This window comes from Cetorhinus maximus, chromosome 8, assembly GCF_964194155.1.
Source record: "Cetorhinus maximus chromosome 8, sCetMax3.hap1.1, whole genome shotgun sequence".
Taxonomy (NCBI): domain Eukaryota; kingdom Metazoa; phylum Chordata; class Chondrichthyes; order Lamniformes; family Cetorhinidae; genus Cetorhinus; species Cetorhinus maximus.
In genome coordinates, this window is record NC_135886.1 from 136987329 (window position 1) to 136997372 (window position 10044).

The window sequence follows — 10044 nt, forward strand, 5'->3', positions numbered from 1 at the left end:
GTTTCTGGAAAGGGCACTAAGCTTTATAACATTAGGCTACTGGTTGGAACATTTTGAGGTATATTTAGGGTATCCACACATGTGTTTCAGCTCAAGCAGAGATATTTCCTCTAAGAATGTATTATCTCAATTCATCAGGCTCTCTCTCCTCTGAGTTCACTTATCTTATCCTCCCTTAATCTCTCCCTCCATGTAAACTCCCTAAACCACATTCACATTGACCTTGCCGGCTCACGTGGCCTCACTCTTCTCCCCGATAAAGCCATCTCTGATCGCTTCCTTGTATCGTTTTCCACTCACATTCCCCTTCCCCCCTCCCAATCATAATTCCCTCCGTATCTGTCCTGGAGAGGGGGCGGGGGAACGGACCTCTCTCCCAATTCATTTGCAACTGCACTATCACAGTCCCAACTGTCTAACCTTTGAGTCTGCATTCAAAGCATTTCTGCAGTTACTGATTTGCTCAACCACACTCCCTCACCATTTATGCCCTAATTCCCATTTAAATCATCATTACTCTCTCCCCCTAGCCATTCTGCCAGTACAGCCCTCATCTCCACGCCTTTAAGCCCAAGGAAGACAGACAAATGGATATGGTGGCTTAGCCCTTCACTGCCAGCTCTGGTTGGTCCACAAAACATTATTGGATCTTTCTGTCAACTGTCAAAATTGCTCACCATTCCAGGATTATCCTTGAATGCAAAATAACCCTCAGCTTCTTTTCGCTACTGCAAACCAGCTTCTTAAACCCTTCTCCCATCTTCTCCACCCTCACCTCCAACACGTGCAAGGAGCTCGTGGACTTGTCACGAATACTGCGACAATCGATCAGCTGCCTCGCCACTTCCCTCCCTTCCCCTAGCTCATTGGGCCAAACTCCCTCAATGGTTCCCACCACCACCACCTCCCAGCCCCTCACATGTCCTAGCCCTGAACTTGTATTGCTCTGCAGTTTTCAATCTCCCCTCATGCCCCATCCATGTTCATCTTGTGCATGAGACCCAGCTACTGCTGCCTCAACTCTATTCCCATTAAACTAGTGATTACCAATCTTCTCTTCCTGACTCCCGTGCTAATTATACAAAATTAGGGTTCATGGAATTGAGAGTACAACATATTAAAGGTTGGTTAACAGACAGAAAACAGAAGAATAAACAGGTTATTTTCAAGTTGGCAGGCTGTAACTAGCAGGGTACCACAAGGGTTAGTAGGTTCTCAGCTATTTACAATCTATATCAATGAATTAAATAAAAGGATTGAATGTAATGTAGACAGTTTTGCTGACAATACACAGCTAGATGGAAAATATAGCTGTGAGGAGGATATAAACAGGCTATAAAGGGAAATTGGTTAAGTAAGTGAAGAAGGATGCAGCACATGGAATATAACGTAGGGGGTAGTCAAGGTATCCACTTTCGAATGAAAAATAGAAAAGCAGAATGTTTTTTTAAATATTGAGAGGCCTGATATATTGGTAGTCAGATGGATATAGATATTCTTTTACATGAATTACGAAGTTAAAATGCAGATACAGCAAACAATTAGGAAAGCAAATGATATGTTAACCTTTATTGCAAAGGGATTTGAATATAAAATTGAAGACTTACTGCAATTATCCAGGACTTTGGTAAGGCCATTACTGGGATAGTGTATACAGTTTTCGTCTCCTTACCACAGGAAGGATAGACTTGCCTTAGACCGTGTGCAATAAAGGTTCACTAGACCAATCCCTTGGACGAGGGGATTGTCCTATGGAGGAGAAATTGAGTAGACAGGGACTATATTCCCTTGAATTTAGAAGAATGAGAGGTGACCTTATTGTCACTTAAAATTCATAAGGAACTTGATAGGGCAGATGCTGAGAGGATGCTTCCCCTGGCTGGAGAATCCAGAACTAGGGATCATGGACTCAGAATAAGGAGTTGGCTATTTAGGACTGAGATGAGGAAAAATTTCTTCATTGGATGGGTGGTGAATCACTAGAATTCTCTACCCTAGAGGGTTGTGGATTCTCAGTTGAGTATATTCAAGAAAGAGATCGATGGATTTTTGGGTACGAAGGGATATGGGGATAGTGCAGGAAGCTGGAGTTGAGCGAGAAGATCAACCAGTGATATTGAATGGCGGAGCAAGCTCGAAAGACTGAATGGCTTCCTCCTGCTCCAATTTTTCCAATCTTACTTAAGCTGTTACATTTAATGGTTCTCTTTCCTCACATACAGTCCCTTTCTCTTTCAAATCTGTTATTGCCTCCCAAATCTACTCCCATCTTTCCCAGAGTTCCATATGTGAATCCTTCCAATCAGGTTTCTGCCCCTGCCAAAGGGTCTTATCGAAGTCACAAATGACATCCTATCTGACTATAACCATGATGTCACATCACCATCAGCCAGTTGGGTGGCATTGATCTCACCAGGCTTCATTCTTATCTATCTAACTGTTGCCAAAGAATCACCTTCATTGGCTTCTCTTCTTGCGCCTGCACTGTTATCTCTGATTTCCCCAAGGATCTATACTTGGACCTCCTCCTATTTCTCATCTGTATGTTGCCCCTCAGCAACATCATCTAAAAAGTTAGTTTTCGTATGCGCATTGACAATACCCGGCTCTGCTTCATTGTCAGCTCTCTCAACCATTCCACTGTCTCTAAATGGTCAGACAGCTTATCTGCCATCCAGTACTGAATGGCTAAATTTTTTTCCAACTAATTATTGGAAAAACCAAAGCCATTGCCTTTGGCCCCTGCCACAAACTTTGTTCCCTAGTTGCTTACTCCACCTTTCTTTCTGATGACTGTCTGAGGTTGAACCTGTTTGCATCTTTGGTGTCACACCTGGTCCCAAAATGAGCTTTTGACCACATTTTCATGTCATAGCTAAGACACCCTATTTCCACCTTAGTCCCTTCCTCAACTCATCTCCTGCTGAAACCCTCACCCATGCTTTTGTTATCTGTAGGTCTGATTATTCCAATGCATGGTTGGCCTCCCACATTCTACCCTTCATTTTGAGGTGATCCAAAACTCCGCTGCCCATGTCCTAACGCACACTGAGTCCCATTCAGCTATCATCCCTCTTTTCACTGACCTATGATGGCCCCCGGTCAAGTAATGCCTCGATTTTAAATTTTAATAAGATCGGTAATCTCCTCCAACCTTCCGAGATATCCGTGCTCCTCTAATCCTGGTCTCTGGGACATCCCTGATCTTAAGTGCACCAGCATTGGTGGTTGTGCTTTCAACTGCCAAGGTCCTAAGTTCTGGAATTCCTTCTCTAAATCTCTCTGCCACGCTATCTCCCTTTCCTTCCTTAAGATGCTCCTCAAAACCCACCTTTTTGAGCAAGCACTCGGTCATCTGACATAATATCTCATGTGGCTCGGTGTCAAATTTAGCTTTATAATGTTCCTGTGAAGCACCTTGGGTGGTTCTATTACATTAAAGAATTTTTTGAATACAAGTAACTGTTCTTTAATTAGTATAAATTTGCTTAGCGTATGTGGTAACATGATCGTTGGAAATAAATTGTAAAACAAGCTACTCAGTGTGTGGGTGTATGGAACTAGCGACGGCGCACATCCACCATGCATCAGACCCAGTCACATGCACATTGTTACTACCAAATGTTTGTTATTTATATATCTTTTCTTCCACACCACACCACTATTCAAGACGGGTGGGTGAGAGAAAGCGGGAAATGATTAGCTAGTTAGACTGACAGCAGAAACAGGGAAAATGCAAGGATCTGTTATTAGGGGCATGGTAACAGTGCACTTAGAAAATCATAATGAGATCGGGCAAAGTCAACACCTATTTATGAAAGGGCAATAATGCTGGGCAAATCTGTTCCACTGTTTTTGAGATTGTAACTAGCACAGTGGATATGAGAGAATCAATGGAAATAGTGCATTTTGATTTTTGGCAAGTATTTAAGATGCTACACAGGAGTTTGCAATACAAAATTAGGGCTCATGGTGTTGGGGGGCAATGTATTAGCATAGATTGAAGTTTTGTTAGGAATCAACAGGTCATTTTCATGTTGACAGGCTGTAACGATGGAGTGACGCAAGGATCAGTGTTTGGACCTCAACTATTTATAATCTATATCAGTGACTTAGATGAGGGGCTAGAGTGTAATGTATCCAACTTTGCAACAATGCATAGTTTGGTGGGAAAGAAAAGAGAGGAAGAGGCAAGGAGGCTGCAAAGGGATAAACAGGTTGAGTGAGTGGCAAGAACATGGCAGATGGAACTGTGAAGTTATTCCCTTTGGTAAGGAAAATGAAAAAAAACAGCACTTTTTAAAAAAAAAATGGTGAGAGATTGGAAATGTTAGTGTTCAGAGGGACCTGTATACAAATCACAGGAAGTTAGCATTTAGGTACAGCAAGCAATTCAGAAGGCAAATGCTATGTTAGCCTTTATTACGAAAGGGTCGTAGTAAAAGGGTAAATAAGTCTATTGCAATTATATAGGGCCCTGGTGAGACCATACCTGAAGCACTATATAGAGTTCTGATCTCCTTACCCAAGGAAGGATAGACTTGTCCTGGAGGGAATGCAACAAGGTTCATGAGACTTACTCCTGGGGTGAGAGGATTGTCCATAGAGGAGAGATTGAGTCGGCTAAGCCTATATTCCCTAGAATTTAGAAGAATAAAGGTGATCTAATTGAAACATATGAATTCTTAAAAGGATTTGAAAGGGTAGACACTGGGAATATGTTTTCCCTGGCTGGGGAGCCTCAGAAAAAGTTGTCAGCAATTTAGGACTGAGATGAAGAGAATCTTCATCTAGAGCCTTGTGAATCTCTGGAATTCTCTGTCCCGGAAGGTTGTGAATTCTCAGGCAGAGTATATTCAAGGCAGAGCTTGAAAGATTTTTGGGTACTAAGGGAATTAAGGGATATGGAGACAGTGTGGAAAGGGGATAGTGCGGAAAGATGGAGTTGAGGTACATCAGCCATGATCTTATCGAAGGGTTTGATGGCCCAAGTGACCTCCGCCTGCTCCTCTTTCTTACATTCTCACTTGATTTTTCAGCACAAACCAAACAATATCGAGACTGAAATACAGTTCAGAGAATGGTCAGTACAAGTTTGCAAGACAATTACAAGCAAGAAGGGAGGGGGAGAGAAAATAGGGAATTAGAGTTAGCCTGACATCAGCTATCAGGAAAATGCTGGATCTATTATTAGGAGGTCTTAACAATACTAGAAAATCTTAGTCAAAGTCAACATGGTTTTACAAAAGGGAAATTGTGTTTGTCACATTTATTAGAGTAGATAAAGGGGAAACTTTAGATGTAGTGTATTTGGATTTCCAAAAGGCATTTGATAAGGTCCAACACAAAAGACTAATACAGAAGATAAGGGCTTATGAATTGAGGGTAACTATTAGCATGGATAAAGGATTGGTGAATGGATAGAAAGTAGAGTAGGGACAAATGGGGCATTTTCAATTGGCAAGCTGTGACTAATGGAGTGCTGGGGCCTCAGCTATTTACAGTTTATATTAATGCCTTAGACGAAGAGACTGAGAGTAATATATCTAAAGTTACTGACGATACAAAGCTAGATGGGAATGCAAGATGTAATAAAGACACAATGAGACTGCAAAGATATGCTAAGTGAATGGGCAAAAAAGTGGCAGGTGGAATATAATGTGGGGAAATGTGAGGTTATTCACTTCGATAGTAAGGACAGAAAAGCAAAATATTTTTGAAAAGATGTGAAACTTTTAAATGCTGATGCTCAGATAGACTTGGGTACATTTGTCAAAGAAACAAAGTTGGCATGCAGGTGCTAAGGCAATTAGGAAGGCAAATGCCACGTTGGTCTTTATTGCAAGGAGATTGGAATACAAGAATAAGGAAGTCTTGCTACAATTGTACAGGGTTCTGGTGAGGCCACACAATAGTTGTGCAGTTTTGGTCTCAATAATTAAGGATACACTTGCATTGGAGGCGGTACAGCTAAAGTTTACTAGATTGGTTCCTGGGATGAGAATGTTGTCCCATAATGAGAGGCTGAGTAAATTGGGCCTTTACTCTATACAGTTTAGAAAAATGAGGTGATCTCATTGAAACACACAAGACTCTGAAGGCGCTTGACAGGGTAGACACAGAGGTTGGCCCCCGGCTGGGAAATCTAGAACATGGAGGCACAATCCCAGGATATGGGGTCAATCATTCAGGACTGAGATTAGGAGAAATGTCTTCACTCAAAGCGCTGTGAATCTTTGGAATTCTCTACCTCAGAGGGTTATATATTTGTGGACACTCCATCACTGAATATATTTAAGGCTGAGATAGACAGAATTTTTGTCTCTCAAGGGGAGCATGCCAGAAAATGCAATGAGGCAGATCAGCTGTGGTCATATTGAATGACAGGGCAGGCGCAAGGGATCATAAGGTCTACTCTTGTTCCAATTTCTTATGGTGTATCAAAATTCCAACTAAGGACCCAATTCCTAGCTCTGAGCATTCTGATATTATGTTAACTCATGGCTGCTTTTTATTTTAAATGAAAAAAATCTGAATAACCCTGTACTCCCACATCTCTCCATTCAGGTAAAGAATTGATCACCCACAGCACAATTGTATTGCCTGCCCACTATTATTAGCATACTACACTGTTCCTAACTGTAAAGCTTACTTCATTATTTTTGGTGTTAACAATGTTGGTTTTATGTTTATTCCAACTTATAAAAAGATTAAGCATGCAAGCAGTTCCACACACAATATTTTTAAAGATAAAGGGAACTTCATTAACCAGGCCACTCACATTCTCAGGACGTTTTGAAGCATTTCACAACCAAGGAATTACTTTTGAAGATTAACTACTCTTCTCCAGCCAAGTGCAGCTGCCAATTTACACACAGCAAGGTCCCACAGACAAGTGAGACAAATGACAAGTAAACCTGCCTTGCTTGCATTAGTTGAGAATTGAATACCGATCAAAGTACCTAAACTCCCTGTTCTTCAAACAATGCATTGAGAGGTTTACATCGATGTGATCAGGAAAACGGGCCATAATTTATATCTTCACCAAAAACCAAACACCTCCAACAACGTAGCACTCATCATGACTACATCGAAGATTCAGTTTATATTGTCATAGCATGCCGCTTGAACTCAAGAGTTTAGAAATGATGAAGCAAAACTTTTTTGATGATCCACTGAACACTGATTGGTTTACAGCTGGGAACACAGTTCCTTACACCTGTAATTTCCTATGTTTTGTCGTTTGCCAGCGTTGCCAAATATGTTGCCAAAAGCAGAACACCTAAAAGTCATTAAACATTAACTTTGTTCCTCTCTTCACAGATGATGCCTGACTTGGAGTATTTTGAGCATTTTAAGTCTTATACCTATATATGGATCAAGCACTTAATGGGCATCAACATTTAGGAATCAAAAGCTGTTCCCCGACCCCCTCACCACATTGTAAAGTTAAAGATGTCTTTTTTATATTTTTTAGGCAGACAACGTGTTAGGAATTGAACAATTAGAGGAAAAGATCAATTAACTGTAAAGTAATCAATTACCCCTTGACAAAAAAAAAAGCTGGAAAGAGAATCCAACACCTTTCAGCGACATATTCACATATCACGGTAAATTAGCGGCACTCCACGTTACTCTGGCATCGTTTTGGATGGTATAAATTATTCGAATTTTAAAATTAGAAAACGTTAAAACGTGTCGGCGGTTAAATTAGGAAGCGGGCGATGTGTGATTTGAACGCCGATCCTTAGGGGAGGGTGAAGATTTCACAACTGTTACCGAAGACGAAACTGCAACTTGGGAGAGTCCAAAACCTCAGCTCGTTTCACAGATGGAATACGCCCACACGTTCACCCAAACACAAAACGCCTCACCTAAAACAAAAACAATCCACGGGAGCAACACGAAACACCTATTTGTAGCTGGGCATTCCCCCAGACACACGCACACACACAAAAAAAAGTGTCAACACGAAAGGGAATAAGGTTGGGGGGGGGGGGGTGTGGGGGGGGCCTTCTTTTTTTCCTCACACGGCCAAGCCTGAAGCTACAGGCTCACACAAGAAATAAAACACACACATCTCTAGACTGGATTCAGGGGCCTTCCCCCCCCCCCACAATGCCATTGTAGTCAGACAATAACAAGCAGCAGCTTGGTCTACAACCGAGGAGGAGGAGGAGAAGAGACCCGCCCACCCCCAAAGCAAAGCAAATCCTGGGGACTCCTGAGGTAAAAAAAAAACCATCAGAGAAGGAATAACCTAACATAGTATGTAGAGTACACAATAATTCCAACATTGAACCTTCTGACCGCTGTGCGAGAGGGTGTATAAAATGTGAGCGGAGGTTGGGTTGGGGGGAGGGAGAGAAAGAGGTGGATGATTAAAAGCCGCCGCCACCGCCGCTCCCACTACCTTGTAAAAGGCTCCATTAGAGCCGCGCACCTCCACCATTAAATCCTCCATCTTGGCTTGCCGCGATGCACTCTGGGACGGCAGGCCAGGCGATGGAGGGGGGGGCGCGCCCCGCAGAGTGCGCGCTCCTTGGCCGCGCGCGCGCCTCACTCCTCTCCTCTCCCCTCCCCTCCCCCCACACACCCTGTGTCAGGCTGAGAAACCAACCCCGCTGCGAGAAGGGGAGGGGGAGGGGGAGGGTAGACGCGCGACAGGGAGCGCACGCGCAGATTCCCCGCCTGCGACACCGACGTCAGACGACTTTTTAAAATCTAATTTTTAAAAATTATTTCTTTTCCCCCCCTCCTCAAAAGTTGTGAATGTAAAAAAAAAAAATGATTACAACGCATCCGAGTTTTTTAATAGCATATGGTGCGTGCGTTGAAAGTAATCTCCCCGTTGCGCGTTCAAGGTGTTGGGGAGAGGGCGGACGCGAGTGGAGGCGGGGTTCCAGTGGGTTGATTGACGTTGGGAGAAGCCGATCGTTTATCTGTCATTTCGCCAATCGCACGGAGAGGGCTAGATGGTTGATTGACATCGAGAGAAGCCAATCGTTACCTGGCATTCCGCCAATCGGTACGTAAGGGGAGAGGGCGGGGCCCTGGGTGGGTGATTGACGTTGGGGTAAACCAATCGCTCCCTGGCATCCGGCCAATCGGTGCGCGGTTTAAGGGCGGAGCTACCGAGCTGAGGTACCGTCAGCAGTTGTTTGGGTCGAGGAAGGGAAGATTGTCATGGTGACAGGGGATGGGGCCTACTTTCCTGTCCGGAGCCTGGCGCAGCCTACACTGTGACTGACTGGCCGGCGCTTCAGCCAGGATGGAGAGGCGGCAGGGGCTGCAAGCAAAACCAGGATTTATCTGGAACTCTGCATCTACTTTCCGCGAGGTTTGTTTCTGCTGATGCATCCAAGCTGACACAGGACCAGGAGTAACATGGTGCAAGAGAGGGTAACACAAGCTGGTGTATGAGCAGCATATTAACATTGGGCCTGACAGCATCTGTGGAGAGAGAAACAGAGTTAACATTTCCAGAGCTCTGTTACCTCTCTCCACAGATGCTGTAAGACCTCCTGAGTCTTTCCAGCATTTTCGTGTTTTTATTTCAGATTTCCAGCACCTGCTGTCCTTTGCTTTTATATTAACATTGGGGTTGTTTTTAACTTGGAAAAACAGAATGATATTACACAGAAGTAGGCTATTCTGCCCATCGAGCCCATTCTGGCTCTTTCAAGCTCTCCAATTAGTCCCGCTGCCTCCCCCTCCCCCAGCCCCATCCGCTCTTTCCCCATATCCCTGCAAAATTTCCCCTTCAAGTATTTATCCCTTTTCAATGTTATTGGTGAATCTGCTTCCACCGCCCTTTCAGGCAGCGTATTCCAAATCTTAACAACTCGCAGTGTGTAAAAAAAAAAAATCTCCTGTTTCTTGTGCCAGTCATCTTAATTCTGTGCTCTTTGGTCACTGACTCTTCTACCATTGGAAACAGTTTCCCTTAACTAGTCCATGAAAACCCCTCATGATTTTAAACACTTTCGTCAAATCTCCTATAATGAAAGCAACATAATGCCAATGCTGGATATTTGAAATAAG

General features: G+C 43.4%; 1 protein-coding gene across 6 annotated transcripts in view; it reads right to left on the bottom strand.

The window, feature by feature from the left end:
* fmr1 (fragile X messenger ribonucleoprotein 1) overlaps nucleotides 1-8550 on the bottom strand; it is an 86010-nt gene extending 77460 nt beyond the window's left edge. For 3 of the 6 annotated variants that reach the window (XM_078547694.1, XM_078547693.1, XM_078547689.1), the window contains exons 1-2: nucleotides 8414-8505; nucleotides 4581-4638 (exon numbers count right to left, since the gene is read on the bottom strand). In XM_078547694.1, the coding sequence (XP_078403820.1) occupies nucleotides 4581-4638; nucleotides 8414-8430 (75 nt within the window). In that variant the 5' untranslated portion in view covers nucleotides 8431-8505. Of the gene's footprint in view, nucleotides 1-4580; nucleotides 4639-8413 lie in introns of all 6 variants that reach the window. The other 3 variants (XM_078547692.1, XM_078547690.1, XM_078547691.1) reach the window with 2 other exon arrangements.
* Nucleotides 8551-10044: the final 1494 nt, after the last annotated feature.